This window comes from Coccidioides immitis (genome assembly GCF_000149335.2).
Source record: "Coccidioides immitis RS genomic scaffold supercont3.5, whole genome shotgun sequence".
In the NCBI taxonomy this organism is placed as follows: domain Eukaryota; kingdom Fungi; phylum Ascomycota; class Eurotiomycetes; order Onygenales; family Onygenaceae; genus Coccidioides; species Coccidioides immitis.
In genome coordinates, this window is record NW_004504307.1 from 3,450,677 (window position 1) to 3,469,364 (window position 18,688).

The following is an 18,688-nucleotide window of genomic DNA, read 5'->3' on the forward strand; positions in this document are numbered from 1 at the left end:
AAATTGACGGTCAAAATTGACGACGGCCAAAATTGACGATGGTCAAAATTGACGACGCCAAAATTGATGACACCAAAATTGACGATGGTCAAAATTGACGACGGTCAAAGTTGACGGTCAAAATTGACGACGCCAAAATTGTCAGTCAAAATTGACGACGCCAAAATTGTCAGTCAAAATTGACGATGGTCAAAATTGATGACACCAAAATTGACGATGGTCAAAATTGACGACACCAAAATTGACAGTCAAAATTGACGACGGCCAAAATTGACGATGGTCAAAATTGACGACGCCAAAATTGACGGTCAAAATTGACGACACCAAAATTGACGGTAAAAATTGACGACGGTCAAAGTTGACGGTCAAAATTGACGACACCAAAATTGACAATGGTCAAAATTGGCGATGGTCAAAATTGACAACGCCAAAATTGACGGTCAAAATTGACGACGGCCAAAATTGACGACGCCAAAATTGACGGTCAAAATTGACGACAGCCAAAATTGACGCCAGCCAAAATTGGTCACGGCGGTCAAAATTGACACGGCCAAAATTGACTGTAAAAATTGATGATAGTAAAAATTGACACGGCCAAAATTGGTCACGACGGCCAAAATTGACGATGGTCAAAATTGACGGTCAAAACTGATGGCAAACATTCGCAGTCACTTTCCCTGCTGCATCAAGGAAATTAAGAAAGATAAACAAGCACAAAATCTTGAAATTAGAATGAATTTTCATCTCTGCATTAGCTATTGGTTTTTGAATTTCACTGTTGGTGCTGCACTACCAGAATTGATATGGCTGAAGTAGCTGCCCTTCATGATTCTCTTGTGCCTGTCTCTCCCGTTCCAGCTGTACACATTGACGTATCCGTTCAAATTCTCTATCAACAACCCACATAAGTAACTCAGCTCTTGAGAGGGTCTGCCTCATGGTCACCAGCTCTTGATCTTCTTCTTCAGTCATGGGCATTCCATCCTCTGAGTCCTCATCAGAGTCAATGTCATAGATGTCTGGGATTGACTGGATGCTGGCCACCTCTGGAGACACTTCTAGTGTCTTTTCTCTTCTCGCCTTCTGCCGTCGGTCCATCATTGCCTGCACAAAAGGCCATTTGAAGTGGAAGGGAGTGGTTGAACCAGGAAGTTGGTGCTTGAAGTGGCATCTGTTCCCCCGGGGACAATGAAGGTACTCTGTCTTATACCCATTCTGCCTCCATTTCCCGAAGCTGGCTTCAAAGAACCAGCACAGTGTTTCCTTTTGACATCTCAGATACTGCTTGATTGCGGCCGAGTGCTCATCTTCAGTGAGTGGCCAGACTGAGGCCATCACAACAAAATAGATGGGGGAACAACACAGTGGGCAACATCCTCTGTTTTTCAGCGGGTCGTTGCCTGGTACCCAGGGCAATCCATCCTTGTCCTGTTCTCAAATGATTGTGATGCACTCTGTGGGCCTCCATCAGCATCAGTGTTGCAACAAGCACATCACTAAACAGAGCCTCTTACCTGAACAAATGCGATGGATGCAGTTTGATAGCACTGGAAAGATTGTGGGTATTGTTGTCTCCCTGCAGACAGGACACTCATACATGTGGCCTAGCTCTGTGCTCCAGTCAGCCACGATCAAGAAAATTGCCGCGGGATAGGACTCTTGAGCCCATACCTTTGCCATGCTCATCCTGCAGGGCGCGTCCCTTTTCTGCTGGAACATGTCCAAACCAGCATTTCATTCCTTGAATGCAGTTTCCCCTCAGCCAGAACTTGCAGTGGGCTATCTCCTTTTTTTTAATTTCACTTGGGGTGTCACCCCCAGATGCTTGTGTTGACAGGCTGTGCTGGAACTTGCAGCAATCACCAAGCTGGCATTTTCCATGAATCCAGTATCTGCAGCTCATGCTGCTCGGCTGCACCGCCTGGGCGGGCAGGCACTTAGCGAGGCAATGAAAATGTGATAGAAGGTGGATCAGCAGTGGTTGGCAAGATATTGTGGGGCAGGCCTCGGATGGCTTTTTGACATGTAGAATTGAGGACAGACTGAGGAGCAAAAACAATGACAAGTCACCAATCACAGCAAATGGCATTCACCATGAGAGTCCAATGTGATCACGGGGTCAGGGGGATCCTGTAATGTTTACATTCACTTCACATCAACACTTCACTTCAGGCTTTGCTTCTCACCCACAACATTTCTGATTCTGACAACCTTCTCAACCACAATTGCATTGACTTTGAAACCTCTTGGTTGTCCCTCCCAGTATTCAATAGCTGCATTGTAAGTTCAGCATCACCCACTTAAGCATCATAAGGCACCAAGATCAGGGCTGACTGAACATCTGAAGGTGCTGAACCACTGTCAAGGACCATCATGAGAGATTGAGCAGCTGTCCAGCATCAAGGATCACGCGTCACAAAGTCAAGGTCCTGCTTCGTTTTGGAAAGATAGTGAAATTCAAAAAGGTTTGCTGTGCCACTGCCTGATTTCTGCATGACATCAGATCAAGAAACACTGACATGATATTCCTCCCAGTACAACGTGATAACAATGAATGAGACTCATGTCAAAGCCATGCTTGGCTTGACAGTGGAGGAGCTACTTGATCTGAAAAAGGTCATGCAAGAGCTTCATGACAAGGAGATCCAGGGCCTTCTCCATCAAGCGGTAGCTAAGAGGGTGCTGAAGGAGAGCTGGATTGCTGTGGTGGAGCGCGCCATTTCTCAAGAGAGCTTTGGCAACAAGGTCCTGCAGGCCTGGGAGAGTGAGTCTAACCGTGAGAATGTCCGTGGGGCACTTGTGTGGCTTATTGTGCAGGTCCAGTACCAGAAAACAAGGCAACAGCAGTATGGCATCCAGCAAGATTCATCCCCTGAGCCTGCGAGCCCCCAGATTTCCTCATCAACACCTGTTCAGCAGCCATTGTTGGCTACAGCTGCCTCCAGACCAACATCTTCCCTCTCCACACTTGAGTCTCTTGAGACCTGTCCCACTACATCAAGCACTCTGTGGTATGTGCCGGGTTTGGCCAAGCCTCTGACGCCGGCGGCCAAAGAACTCTACCGAGCCATTATCTTCACCAGAAACACGGTCTCTGGCTGTGTGTCGGTCTGCCAGGTTAACGAATTGCTGTCACATCGCACATTAGACAGGCAGGGAACACTCTCCAAGGAGGATTGGACAGAGTGGCAGAGTATTCTGACTACTGACTGTGAATTTCATTGCAACTCTCAGACCATCAAGAGCCTGGATGAGCAGGTCACCATCATCAACAAGCAACTGTGGCAATCAGTGTGCGTGATGCAGCTGGAGGAGATTCTGAGCAAAGGAACAGATGGATCTCTGACCCTCAACTTTGTGATCACTGCCCGGGACGCGGAGCCCACCCATACCTGTGAAATTCAAAAAAGACAAATTGCATCAGTCACCGGCTCCAACAATGATGGGAACATGTCTGAAGGCCCAGAGACAGAGTTCTTAGATGGTGATGGGCACCATGATATGCCTGCAACCTGCTGATACCAGATCACCACATGCTTGCCATCTCCTGCATCCACACTGTCTTCCTCTTGTCCTCTCTCTTGACACAATCAAGACAGCCCCCAGGACAGCATGCGCGTGGACACAACCATTGATGAGCCGCATTGTGACCGCGAGAATGGCTTCAATGGAATTGATAGCATGGCTAGCCACCCAGACACTCCAATGGACTTGGACACTGTGATAGATCCACCAAACACAGGCGCTATCCCCACTGCCTCCACCAAAGCTCAGGATCCTCAAGATGGCCCGACCCAGCCAGTTTCAAGAACAACATCAGCACCAACCAAGGACAGCGAAATTCAAAATGAATACCCGCCAGCTTCACCCAGTGAAATTCAAAAAGAGGGCCCACCAACCCTACCCCGTGAAATTCAACAAGGAATTGATAGCATGGCCAACCACCCAGACACTCCAATGGACTTGGACACCGTGATAGATCCACCAAACCCAGGTGCTGTCCCCACTGCCTCCACTGAAGCCCAGGATCCTCAAGATGGCCCAACCCAGATCAGAGATGACCATGAATGTGACTCCACACCTGCACATATTGTGGTTGAGTGGCCGGTTTCAAGAACAACATCAGCACCAATCAAGGACAGTGAAATTCAAAATGAATACCCGCCAGCTTCATCTAGTGAAATTCAAAAAGAGGGCCCACCAACCCTACCCCGTGAAATTCAACAAGAGCACCACTCCCCGGATGTTGAGATGATCAATGGTGACAACACTTTACCCTTGGACATGGGTTATGAGTTTCTTGACAAGGTGACACAACTGGGACCTGAGCCACAAACCAGTGACAAGGGCAACACTGAGCAAGTTGATCCAGCGGAACTCATCAAGCCTGGCAGATTTCAATGTGAGCAGATGGACAGCCAAACATGGCAGAATTTCACCAGTTTCTTCATGCTCCCGCAGAATGAAAATGACAGCACAGACCCAACCAGGAAGATCCTTATCCATGGCATGCTGCAAGACACCCCACCCCACCAGCTTTACTGCACATTCTGGATGCTTCTCAAGGATCAAGAGTTAGAGCAAGGTGGATTCATCACTGACAAGATGGGAATTGGCAAAACCATGGAGGTGATATTGTACTTTGTCCTGAGTGCCTGGATCATCTACAACTGCCTGCACATCAAACAGTGCCATAAGGATCCTGCAATGGCCAACAAGCACCTCCCTGCAGTCATGGACACAGAAGAAGGACATGAGGGTTCAAAGCAGCATCACCTAAGATGTCCCTCTCAGGATATGTTCCCCATTCTGTGTGGCTGTGTTCCAGATGGGGTGACTGCACGCCGTCTGAGTCAACCACTGCAAGGTGCAATGCTGGTGGTAGTGCCCAAAGGTCTCCTTCTCCCCTGGGCGAGAGAGTGGGCCAACTCTATCCCCTGTGACTCAGAGAACTGTCTGAAACTGAATCTCTTCATTGGCCATGGAGACTTAACTCCCACAAAGGTTGGCAACTTGGGCCACGCGTTCATACAGACCGCACAGCACGCAACACTGAGACAACATGATCTGAGTCCCCAGCAGAGTTATCAGCACATGTTCCTGACCACGCCGGGCTCACTCTCCAGCCGTGTGATGATACCCCTCCATGACATTCAGAAACAAGATGCCCAGCAATTGCAATGGCGAGCCGTGATCCGAGATGAATGCCACCAGGAGAAGGGCTTTGACAGCAAGACCATCAGGCAGTTTCAAGAGATCAACACAGCCACAGGGAAGCAAGACTACGCCCCAGCCACCTGGCTGCTCTCCGGGACACCGTACGATAAAGGACTGACAGACATGCTCTCCTGGATGACAATACTGGCCTCTGACAAATGGGGTAATGACGCCAGACTGCAATTTGCCAAACCCAATCAATGGAAGACCCTCTCAGCCAGAGTGCAGCTACTGATCAGCAAGAAGCAGCTGTCCAGAACAGAACAGATCAAGTTCCAGTCAGCAGCACACCAGTTTGGTCAGGTGCTCAAGTGTCTGATGATCCACCGCACCACCAAGACAAGTTGGTTCAACAAACCCATCATGGAGCTGCCCTGCAACCACCATCATGATGTTCTCTGCAGCCTAGAGCCCAAGGTCAGAGACGAGCTCCAGCAGCATGAGCAGCATGAAATTCAAAAACTAAAAGACAGCTACATGAGAAGCCTGCAGGAATGGAAGAAGCACAGTCAAGAATCTAAACCTGAGCTTTCCAGCCAGACCTTTTTCAAGAAGTCACGCATAAACCAGATCATTGCCATCTTCCCAGCCCTTCTGGACCTCATGAAGACCGAGCAACGCGAGCTCAAGCTCACCGACAAGGAGATGATGGAGAACAGGTGGCATGCTGGTGGGGACAAGGAGGCACCGTACATTCATGCAATCAATACCCTGGCCAATTCCAGCTCCAAGTGTCATGCGATTCAACACATCCTGCAGGGCATGGGGAGAGACTATTGTGGGCGCCCAGAGAAGATTGTTATCCTGACAGAATTTCCCCGCGTGGTTCACATGCTTGAGGTGGTAGGTTACCGCGTCCCCTTTCCTTGTGTTTTCTTCCCCAGCTAACTTTCCACACAGTGGCTGCAGAAGCAAGGCTACTGTGTCACAGCAGTCTATAGCAGTATGAGTGTTGAGGACCAAGACATGTGCATCAACACCTTCAATCAGGACCTGCCACTGCCTGGAGGTGAGACTGATGCCAGTCCAGGCGTCCTGATCAGCACCCTGGAGATCCTAGACATGGGCTACACCTGTGTTCGTGCCTTCTGACTTATCCTGCTGAGCCCGAGCTGGTTGGAGAGGGATGAGGCCCAGGGCAAGGCACGCATCTGCTGCTACGGGCAGATGAACAAGGCCACATACACCTACCATCTGGTGTGCAGAGATGTCCAGGTCGAAAGCAACATCCTTGACCAGCAGGCAATGCAGAAGAGTTTCAATGAACTGGCAATGTCACTGCAGAGAGAGGCTGGCATAGTTCAAGACATGATTGATCTGGATACAGTATGAGGCCCGGCATGGCCGTGTGGCCGTGAAATTTAAAAAGAAACACCCAAGGACCATGCAGCACTTCCATCAAGATGCCTGGGTATCATTAGGGATATATGGAACAACCATGACTGTTTGTTCTAGATGATTTGTTCTGCAGAGTTGAATAGATCAGTAGTTAGGTCCAATCAAAGCAATTTCAGCTGAAAGCCATCCATCATATCTCCCACCATAGTTGTGTTGATGCTGAATACTCAGCAGTCAGATGCGCCAATGAGCCTTCAGCCTGGTGATGGTGCGACTGGCTAATATTAGCACCCTACCAAATGTGTGCCAGCATATCCTCTGATGCCATCAACTGTTGGTATGGCGCCCGTGGCCTTTCATCCAAGGAGGAGGATCCTCTCGCCCAGAGATGTGTATGATGTGTCATGACATGCTGATGCTGAGTCTCTTTTCCCAGCCTGGAGCTTGAGACACTGCTGAAGCTCCACAGTCTTTAAGCATGGCACAGCAGAATATCTGAACATGTTTGATTTGGGTTGCTTATGGTGATACTGGCTCTCCCCAATCAATCCTAACCACCAACATTGGCCACCAACAACGGCTAACACCAATATCAACCGGAACACAGTTCCTCCAAAGAATGAGGCCGCAGACTATTGGCTGTGAGTGTTGACCACCAATTTCTACCATCAATTTTCATCGTCGTCAATTTTGACCGCCAGTTTTCAATGAGCTGAACCTGTTGCGGATGCACAAGATGTGTTTTAACCATTGAGTTTGGTCGGCAAGTTTCACTGTTGTCAGTCGTGGCCGCTGAATTTGACCATCAATTTTTACCGTTGTCAATTTTTACAGTCAATTTTTACTGTCGTCAATTTTCACCGTCAATTTTTACTGTCAATTTTGGCGTCGTCAATTTTGACCGCCGTGACCAATTTTGGCTGGCGTCAATTTTGGCTGTCGTCAATTTTGACCGTCAATTTTGGTGTTGTCAATTTTGACTGTCAATTTTGGCGTCGTCAATTTTGGTGTTGTCAATTTTGACTGTCAATTTTGGCGTTGTCAATTTTTACTGTCAATTTTTACCGTCGTCAATTTTCACCGTCAATTTTTACTGTCAATTTTGGCGTCGTCAATTTTGACCGCCGTGACCAATTTTGGCTGTTGTCAATTTTGGCTGTCGTCAATTTTGACCGTCAATTTTGGTGTTGTCAATTTTGACTGTCAATTTTGGCGTCGTCAATTTTGACCGCCGTGACCAATTTTGGCCGTCAATTTTGACGACGTCAATTTTTACCGTCGTCAATTTTGACAGTCAATTTTGACCGTCGTCAATTTTGACTGTCGTCAATTTTGGCCGTCAATTTTGACGACGTCAATTTTTACCGTCGTCAATTTTGACAGTCAATTTTGACCGTCGTCAATTTTGACCGTCAATTTTGACCGTCAATTTTTACCGTCAATTTTGACTGTCGTCAATTTTGGCGTCGTCAATTTTTACTGTCGTCAATTTTGACTCGTCAATTTTTACTGTCAATTTTGGCGTCGTCAATTTTTACTGTCAATTTTGACTGTTGTCAATTTTTACTGTCAATTTTTACCGTTGTCAATTTTCACTGTCAATTTTGACCGCTGTGACCAATTTTGGCTGTCAATTTTGACCGTCATCAATTTTTACTGTCAATTTTGGCTGTCAATTTTGACCGTCGTCAATTTTTACTGTCAATTTTGGCGTTGTCAATTTTGACCATCAATTTTGGTGTTGTCAATTCTGACTGTCAATTTTGGCGTCGTCAATTTTTACCGTCGTCAATTTTGACCGTCAATTTTGACCGCCGTGACCAATTTTGCCGTCGTCAATTTTGACCGCCGTGACCAATTTTGCCGTCGTCAATTTTGACCGTCAATTTTGACCGTCGTCAATTTTTACTGTCAATTTTGGCGTTGTCAATTTTGACCATCAATTTTGGTGTCGTCAATTCTGACCATCAATTTTGGTGTCGTCAATTTTGACCATTGTCAATTTTTACTGTCAATTTTGGCGTCGTCAATTTTTACTGTCAATTTTGGCGTCATCAATTTTGGCGTTGTCAATTTTGACTGTCAATTTTGGCGTCGTCAATTTTGACCGTCGTCAATTTTGACCATCAATTTTGGTGTCGTCAATTCTGACCGTCAATTTTGGTGTCGTCAATTTTGACCATTGTCAATTTTTACTGTCAATTTTGACCGTCAATTTTTACTGTCAATTTTGGCGTCGTCAATTTTGGCCGTCAATTTTTACTGTCAATTTTTACTGTTGTCAATTTTCACTGTCAATTTTGACCGCCGTGACCAATTTTGGCCGTCAATTTTGACTGTTGTCAATTTTTACTGTCAATTTTGGTGTCGTCAATTCTGACTGTCAATTTTGGTGTTGTCAATTTTGACCATCGTCAATTTTTACTGTCAATTTTGGCGTCGTCAATTTTGACTGTTGTCAATTTTTACTGTCAATTTTGGTGTCGTCAATTCTGACTGTCAATTTTGGTGTTGTCAATTTTGACCATCGTCAATTTTCACTGTCAATTTTGGCGTCATCAATTTTGGCCGTTGTCCATTTTTACTGTCAATTTTGACCATCAATTCTGGCTGTCAATTTTGGCTGTTGTCAATTTTGACTGCTGGTTTTCATCTGCAAACATTGACTGCAAGATAGATTCTCTGAATTGGGTGACAGAAGTCTGGGTTTTATCATTTGCATGTCTTCTCTTCTATAGATCTGTTCTCTTCAGCTTTCCTTGTATTATCTTGAATCTGCTACAGTGTCTTCTTTTACTCTCATTCTGATGTTTTCAGCATGATATTTCCTGCTACTGTGATTTGCTAATGGATGCATATAATTCAAGCCAGAATTGCCAAATTTTATGCAGCATGTCCAGCAGTGGCTTCACAGGCAAAGTATCTGATCAGCTTGGAACAACTATTTCCCTAAGTCAGCTCAATAGGCTGCTTCCCTTCTGCCGTGCTGCATATGAAACCTTTCCCCAACTACCTCATTGGGTCCATAACACTTGTCCAACCATGCTAGGGTGCCTGGAAGCTATTCTCATTCTTGTTGTCTTAGCCGCCCTCGTGCAATTGATTTCAGGTGCCGGTCACCTAGGCGAATCTGACAGTAGTCATCCGGTACTGGATTGCCTCTCCTGTGGTCAAATGTTAGTTTACAAGACCAGACTGCCCCATACAGAAGGCCACTGCATACCTCATAAGGCCAATCTTCATATTTTGCATCCAATCCTTAAGGTCCACCTGTGTATGGTTCCACAGCCTGGGCTCAGGCATATCCTTGTCCAGCTCTTTGATCAAAGCCCAGTTGTTGCTGTGCCTCTTCCACAGCTGCACCAGCCTTGTGGTCTCTTCAGCAGACCATCTTGTTTGGATGCATGGCCATCTGCAATGCCTGCTTCTGCAATTTGCTCTCCTTTCTACCATCTTCTCCACACACCTGATCTCCCTCTGCTGTCTATGAAGCAAGTGTTCTCTTGAACCCCTCTGTACTGAGTTGTTGATGTGATCCCATCCATCCAGATCCACATCCAGATCTGAAGCCAATGTTGAGTATGCTGCCAATGAACCAATTGTGCTTGATTGTTGATGATGGTTCCCAGAATAGCCAGTGTCAGCATCAGAAGAGTTGTCAGTCAAGCAGGAGAATTGTTCTGATGTCTCTCTCTCTCTCTGTGGTGTCTGGGTTGGTGTTGACACTTGAGGGCTGCTGAGCAAGGGTCTTGATTGTTTCTGAAAGCAGCTGTCCTCCAGGACTGGGCTCTGGCTCAATCTAGATGCCTTTTCTTTTCTATCCTCTTGACAGATCACCTCTGAGTGCCTGTTGCTCATCTGATGTGAAATTGAATCATCAGAAGCCAAAACCTCTTCTGGTGTTACTGATTGAGAGCTAGATAGCCATTGGTTCTGGCTTTTCAGATTGGGCTTGCTGTTGTATAATGTACATGCAGGAACACCCATGGGACTTGGAGATGGTGTACCCTTGTTGGAAGGAGTGGTTTGGGCAAGACCTTTATCCAGAACCACCTGTTAATTGATGGTATACATAGGACCATAAGATTCAGGGCTGCTACTCACCACCTAGAGGCATGTTGCTTGACAGAGAACTGTTCAACAGTGTGCGTCGACTGCTTCCCACCATCACTAATGGTGGGGACTGGGGCTGATTTGGTGTCCTTCTTGCTTTTTTTCTTTGAAGTACAGTGAAAGCACTGGGGAGGTGTGGCTCTGTCTCTGTGCTGGAAGATCGCGGCCGGGTACTGGAATATCTCTGAGCTACCATGGTCAACAGCAATCTATTCAACAACTGGAAGAACAGGGAAGAGAAGAGAAGGGACCAGGATGAAGCCTCAGACTACCAAAGAGATGATCTGAGGTGGTTGCAATAAAGCAATGGAGAAAACAGAGCTTCAATTGTAGGCTCAAAGTTGGCAGAAGAAAGAGGCTGACATTTTTACTAGATTCATAGGCTTGGGATGATCAGGAGAGTGGCATTTCTGATCTATCACAAATGTTCATTTCACCCAGTAAGCCCAGCCAAAATCTCACCCACCTCAAGACTCTGGCTCAGACACTTCAGGGTTAATGTTATCCCAGTGCATCCTCTGTGATTTCTTCATGCAGCAAGCACATCAGTGAAAACCACTTCAGTCAGCATGGGCTGTGGGCGGCCACACAAGTATGCAACTGAGAGGGATGCAGTTCAGGCATGAGTGCAAGCATATTAAAGACAACAACAGCAGCCGCAAGCAGTCACATCAGCAAGCACATCAACATTGTTCCAGAATACCTTCTTGACCTGCAATCCCCAAAGCACAGCCAGTCTTTCCCAGCCTGTTGAGGATTCAGCCTATGTGTTTGCGGACCTACAGGAAGCCCTTGATGCAGTGCCTGTTGAGTGCAGAAGCTCTGAGCCACCAGACATGATTGAAGAGGGTTTGCTTGAGTCTGAGTCTGACAAAATGGAGCACGAGAGCCCTCCATCACCAGCAGAATCCAGCAGTAGTGAGAATGATCAGTTGTCCACAACAGGATAAGATGACCAAGCATTTTAAACCTCTAACTACATTCTAGATCCAGTGCCACTGCTAATGCCTTCAGGCCTGTCCAGGCCCAGTACACCAGAGCCAAGGTCGGACCATGGACCCTTCCTGCCCACAAATACAGTGGAACCAACAGAAGAAGACAACACACTTGCACAGGAGCTGGTGGCACAGCTGCAGACCCATCATGGGTGCTCTACTGAGGCTCATGCTGCATCAGAGCTGCTCTCCATGCCAACAGTGTCTCTCTCACAGATGGCAAGCTGGAAATGTCCAGATGTCTTAGAGCACGCCAGCATGTCTTCCTATCCCATACAGTGGGACACCATCCTGCCAGTTCATCAGTGCTAAAGGCTATACAGTGGGATGTCCGCATCAGTGGAGCCTTTAGCCCATGAGGAAGTGCCTCCATGTCCCGCGACCATTGATCTGGAAGGTGATACTATCCCAATGCCAGCATCCCTGCATGCCATGATTGACATTGATAGTGCCGGTGGTCTGGCCTCAAGTCTTGCAGTGGCCCGTGAGGGATTCCAATGGAAAGCCAACCAGTCCCTGACAAGCAATCTGAAGAGTTCTCTTCACCTGGATCCCATTTTAGTCCAGTGGAGAGATGAGCAGACTGAAAGGGTCTGCTGGTCCTGGAGACCAGTCCACTGGATCCCTCACCTTCCATTTGGATGACTGGTTGGATTCCCTGAGATTGAGGTCTACATTCTCTTCCCCCGGCTTTTCAGCCCCCAGCGCCAGCACTACATCATCACAGAGCAGGAGTATGCTCTCTGGACAGACAAGGTCTTCCTCCCAGCCCTCCACCATGTTTACTCCGCATCCACACTTCTCCACCTGCCATCCAGTGCCGCGCATGTCCAGCTCAGTTCCACTGCAGCTCGGGCAGAAGGCTGCAATCAGACTTTCCATGAGCAGCCACAGGTACAGGAGTTCCACTTTCCACTACAGCCAGCAGGACTTCACCATCTCTGGGAGCGCGTGCAGACAACTGTCCAAGACCCAGGGCTTCAGTACTTTCAGGGACTCATGCTCCTTCTGACTGCTAAGAATCTGAAGCTCTCAACCCAGCATGCCACCTGGTCCAGCACGCGTGATGCCTTCTTTCGCATGTGGAATCGGGCCGTGGACGGGCGCTATCTGACCATCAGCTTCTACAATATTGGCAAGGAGGTGGTCTCACCCTGGAGCTTCCTGTCACACCAGGAGCCAACACACGCGCCCTGCACATTCATCTGGTGATGTTGCTGCCTGGATCATTTCTGTGAATGGCTGAGAGATTCACCAGCTGCACAAAGGATCTCTTCTCCCACTTCATCTGAGCCTGATAGCTTACCGGACAATTCAATGGAGATGCGGATCAACAATGACCACCCAGCAGCAGCTGTCCAGCTCCAACAGTCCTGCTGACTTCACAGCCATGTCCAGCAAAGGGTGATGTCTGAGGCCTCAGACTCCAGCAACATTCAACACAGGTCGGTGGAGCCGGCACTCAGGAGTGAAGATGAAGATGCATACCAGCCAGAGCTCAGTGAGGGCAGTGAAGATGAAGATGATGAGAATACCAGCAACCTGGGTGAACATTCAGCAGGTGGCGCACCGGTTGCCAATGCCCAGGCTCCTGATTCAGAACATGAACATCCACAGGAAGAGTCCTGGCGCAAGCAGTTCTATCCACTATCATTCCTGCGTGATCTGGGGTCCATGACGCTAGAGCCGCACCGGTGCTCCCCACTTCACTGCCGGGGTCTGCTCTACTGCCAGTTCTACAACACCATCAAGGAGGTCTTTGTGGCCGGCAAGCATTCCCTGTTTGCAAATGAGAACCTGGACACATTGGCTCTGGATCCCGGGCTGGTATGGATCTGGCAGCATATCAGAAAGGCCATCAGCCATTCCCCTCTGGCCTTGCTGCGCGCGTACATCCACACCAAGTGACAGTGCCATGTCACCATTTCCGACTGCTGCCAGCGGTCCTACAGGACTTGGGAGGAGTACTGGGTCACTGCTGCTGTTCTGCAGGCCATGGACCGAATCCTCCGGGAAAGCAATCTAGCCAATCATCCCACAGTTGTGCCTCAATGCCCAGTGCCCTTCCTCAACTATCACACCAACCAGCTTCTGGGGTGGCTGCGGTGGAACATCAACAAGCTGTGCACCAGGTTTGAGATGGTCTACAGCCTGCAGCCGCGCACTGTGGTGCACTGGAAACACACTCAGGTGATGATGATGTTTCTTCAATGCCTCCTGTGCGCGTATGGAGGCCAGGGCAACCACCTCAGCTGCAGCAGTGGCCTGTGGCTTGATCACCAGGTGCAACCACCCCAAGAGGGTTCCAACACGGAGAGGATTCAGGAGGGCCTTGGGATGGCATCCACACTGGAGCTGTATGGCTACACTTGGTTTCTTGACAAGCTTGACTGGATGGCCATGACATTCAAGCCACCATATCGGGCGCACATGGTCTTCAACACCCCAACCCTACAGATGGCCTACCACCCGCAGTACCAGTGACTGATTGAGTCCAAGTCTGACTTCATGCTCTTCCATGACATATTCAGCCGCATGCTGGATGTCCGCCTAGACCCTGCCCACTCTGCACTGCTGCTGCAGCTGCTGGTGACCCTCTGCCTGAGGGCCTTCCGGAAGGATGTCTTCAGAAGCCTGGCTAACTGTATCACCCAGCAGCCACTCCATCCTGCTAGGCTTGAGGACGCGTGCAATGGTGATATACCACTCACCCGTGCTGGTATCTCACAAGTCTTTTGACATTCCCACTTTTGGGAAGACATCCAGTTCATCACAGGCTCCAGGATGAAAGTCAGGAACATTGAGATACTCTTTGCATGGCTCTGGGGCTGGAACGGCGATGGGAACAACGGCAACTGGCCGCGGAAACACTGGGAGTCAAAGCAGTACCGGGTCCTCTTTCACCAGTCCTTTGATATCATCGTCCGCGTGTATGAGGTTCAGCAGGCCCGTGAGTGGCAGACAATTGTGAAGCAGACCTTCATCCACAGCCACTGGATCTTGCCCTATCCAAGCATGGCAGCCTTCTGGACACATGGAAAGGGAGGGAAACTGCGAAGCTGGGCTAGCACCCATTCAGAACTGGTTAACTACCTTCAGCAGTACCAGCCAGAACTCACCATCATTAAGCTGGACATGATTAATGAGCTGCCCCTGGCAGGTTGGGAGGCTGGTGGTCAACCTTTGCCTCTGAATGTGGCCCTTCCCTCAGTCCCCAGTAATGTTGATGCCTGGCTTGCCATTGAACAAGGTCAACATTCTGTTCCCACAGTAATGTCCCCCAACCCAGCAGTCTTTTTGCTGGCTGTTGATGTGCATTCCAGCGAGCTGAGCCGCCATCTTCAGGCCACTATGGCTGAACATCATGTCCTGCGCTCATTCACAGAGAAAGAGGGCCAATCTGCAAGCCAGCTGCATACCAACCACAAGTGGCTTACATCTCAGCTTGTGTTACACATCCAGGCTCTTGTTAAGGCAGAGAGGCAGCAGGTCCAGAGCATGGACCTTCCAATAGCAACTCAATCCTGGCAGTCTCACCCTCGGCCCCAGCCCAACAGCAATCTGACACTCCTTGGGCCAAGACTGAGCAGAATGGATCTTGAAGAGGATTCTGACCCAGAAAGCCTGGTAAGAAAGCAGGAAAAACATGCACGGTGTCAGGGGCGTATGCAGCAGTGGTTGAAAGTTGCACAGATAGAGGTCTTCTATTACAATCAGTGCAGAACTGCCATGAAGGCATATCAGTGCAAAGCTGCAGGAAGAGGGCAAACAACACAAGTGCCCAATCAGTCTGAGTTTGAGAAAGCACAGGTACAAAGTCAAAAGGCCATTGGGTGTTTAGGTCAAGTGTCTCAGCAGGTCACTCATCATGCAGAAGGGAAAGTATAGTTGTGACAGCACTGGCTTCTTAAGTCAGTTTTGACTGCCAATTTTTATGGTCAATTTTGGTTGTTAAATTTCACCATCAATTTTGATCATCAATTTTCACTGTAAATATTTGCTGGCAATTTCAGCATCAATTTTGGTCATCAATTTTTGCTGTAAATTTTAGCTGTCAATTTTCGCTGTCAATTTTTGCTGTCAATTTTGGTTGTCAATTTTGGTTGTCAAATTTGGCGTCGTCAATTTTTACCGTTGTCAATTTTGGCGTTGTCAATTTTTACCATCAATTTTGGCCGTCGTCAATTTTTACCGTTGTCAATTTTCACCGTCAATTTTGGCTGTCAATTTTTACCGTTGTCAATTTTGGCGTTGTCAATTTTTACCATCAATTTTGGCTGTCGTCAATTTTTACTGTCAATTTTTACTGTTGTCAATTTTCACTGTCAATTTTGGCTGTCAATTTTTACTGTTGTCAATTTTGGTGTCGTCAATTTTTACTGTCAATTTTGACTGTTGTCAATTTTGGTGTCGTCAATTTTTACCATTGTCAATTTTGGTGTTGTTGATTTTGACTGTCATCAATTTTGACTGTCAATTTTGGTGTTGTTGATTTTGACTGTCATCAATTTTGGCTATCAATTTTGGCATCATCAATTTTGGCCATTAATTTTTACTATCAATTTTTACTGTCAATTTTGACCATCATCAATTTTGACTGTCAATTTTTGCTGTCAATTTTGCTGTTAATTTTAGTTGTTAATTTTGGTTGTTAGTTTTTGCCATCAATTTTGCTGTCAATTTTTGTTGTACAAAAGAGCTAAGTAGATTAATGCCTGCAACTGATAAGAGAGAGTTATATATAGAATATATAAATCTGTAAACTAGAAGTCTAAATACTGAGATTTCTATAATCTGTAAGAATTATGTTATTATTATATATTCAGAGTTATGTAAGAATTCACCCACAAACTCCTTATACAGACAAACAACACTTACAAGAGTCCAGAGCCTCAGCTTGTGAGCTGTTGAAAGTACATGTGTTCTTGCAAGGCACTAAGTCATATGCTTATAAGTACACATAAAAGGCTGCCACTGCATAAATCTCTTGTTGAGAGCTAGTGGCAATCTTGTCTACAAGTTGTAGATAGTTGCCAATACCAGATCTTTTATCTCATGTACTTTTTTCTATATAAAATTTCTTCTATAGAATTTTTATTATGCTGATTCACATGTATGATTCTCACAAGTTAGGCCATGTAACATCTTCTGGAGATTTCATACTATCTGATGCTTGATTAATCTAAGCCTATATTTATAATAATAAGAAGCTGTTAAATTAAGAAATGGTTAGAAGATTAACTAGATACAGTTGGAAACAAATATTTATTGTCAGCTAGATAAATATAATAATAAAATACTAAGATAGGGTCTAGAAAAAGAGTTTAGAGTAGAGAGCTACTATATATATATAATAAGATTGTATATCAGACAAATGTTTATATTTCTAGTGAATTATATATTTCAAGTTTAGAGTGTTATCTTAGAACAAGATTCTGGTTAATTAGTCAGATAGAGAATTGCAGTTAGTATAAAAAGATTAAAAATAAAAGTTTTTTTTTTAATTTTTAATTATATTATTTGTCTGACTACTTCAGTTTAAAAGTAGTAATAGCTGGCATCAGAGTTAGTAAATAATTAATCAACAAAAAAGAGGGTAAGACAGAGTTAGAGAGCTAGTAAGTAGTTTAATAAATATTTAAGTAGACTAGAGTTGTACAAAGTACTGAAATAAGTATTTAGATGAATTAGAGTTCCGATAAGCACAGTAATAAAATTGAATTTAGATGCAGATGCAAGATGCAGATGCAAAATGCAGATAAAAGATGCAGATGCAGATATATATATAAATTAAATAGTAACTAAGTTACAAGACTGCATAAGTTAAGATACAGTAATAAAAATAAAATTATTATAAGTAGATCAGAAACATAATTCAAATAATAGTTCTGTTATAGTTATATAATTAATAGTTTTTGAGTTGTTAGCAAATATGAAGATGTAACAGAAAGTATAGAGCAAATAGTAACAAAAATACAATATTTAAAAGTTGATATATTGTAACAAAAATAAGAATATTTTAAGCACTGGATTAGAGAGATAATTTAAGGTATGATAGTATTATATTTACATAATTAATAATTGTAGAGTTATTGGCAAAAATATAGAAGTAACAAAAATTCAAAATAAATTAGTATTATTTTTTACAGTAATTAAAATTGTAATTTCTGTTAGATGGACTTTTTCTCTACAAGTAGTGAATATATAGTAAGAAAAATAAAATAATTATAAGCAGATCAGAGAGATGATTTAAACAGTAGTAGTTTTATAGAGTTATTAGCAAATATATATATTTTATATAGCAAATACTGACACTGACATAAGATGTGAAAGTTAATATATTTTAACAAAAATAGAGATATTCTAAGCAGGTCAGAGAGATAACTTGAATAGTAGTAGTTTCACATGTCTATAATTAATGATTGTAGAGTTATTGGCAGAAATATAAAAAAGTAACAGAAAATTAAGTAATTAGAATTAAAGTTAGGGTTAGCTGTATAAAGCAAATAGTGAGTAAAACATAAGATGCAAAAGTAGATATATTGTAATAAAAATAAGAAGATTCTAAGCAGGTTAGTAAGATAATTTAAACAGAGATAGTGTTATATCTGTAGAGTAGATAGTAGTAGAGTTATTAGCAAAAATATAAAATGTATAATTCAAATAGTGAGCAAAACATAATATGCAAAAGTTGATATTTTTTAACAAAAATGGGCCCACCCTAACCAGCTCAGAGAGACAATTTGAATGGTGGTACTCTTATGTCTGTACGATGGATGGTTGTGGAGTTATCAGTAAAAATATAAAAGGTAACGGAAAAACAAGATGTAACGGAAAATCAAGTGGTTAGGGTTAGGGTTAGGGTTAGGGTTAGGGTTAGGGTTAGGGTTAGGGTTAGGGTTAGGGTTAGGGTTAGGGTTAGGGTTAGGGTTAGGGTTAGGGTTAGGGTTAGGGTTAGGGTTAGGGTTAGGGTTAGGGTTAGGGTTAGGGTTAGGGTTAGGGTTAGGGTTAGGGTTAGGGTTAGG

At 45.2% G+C, this 18,688-nt stretch overlaps 2 protein-coding genes across 2 annotated transcripts; one reads left to right on the forward strand and one right to left on the reverse strand.

Moving 5' to 3' along the window:
* Positions 1-9,622: 9,622 nt before the first annotated feature.
* CIMG_13643 (uncharacterized protein) lies at positions 9,623-10,413 on the reverse strand (the record flags this gene model as incomplete). The annotated part of the gene is made up of 3 exons (XM_001241776.2): positions 9,623-9,719; positions 9,779-9,967; positions 10,022-10,413. The coding sequence occupies 3 exons, from the start codon at positions 10,411-10,413 to the stop codon at positions 9,623-9,625; spliced, it is 678 nt and encodes a 225-aa protein (XP_001241777.2).
* Positions 10,414-14,171: 3,758 nt separating this feature from the next.
* CIMG_13644 (uncharacterized protein) lies at positions 14,172-15,551 on the forward strand (the record flags this gene model as incomplete). The annotated part of the gene is made up of 2 exons (XM_001241774.2): positions 14,172-14,358; positions 14,422-15,551. 2 exons carry the CDS (start codon positions 14,172-14,174, stop codon positions 15,549-15,551), a joined length of 1,317 nt encoding a protein of 438 aa, XP_001241775.2.
* Positions 15,552-18,688: the final 3,137 nt, after the last annotated feature.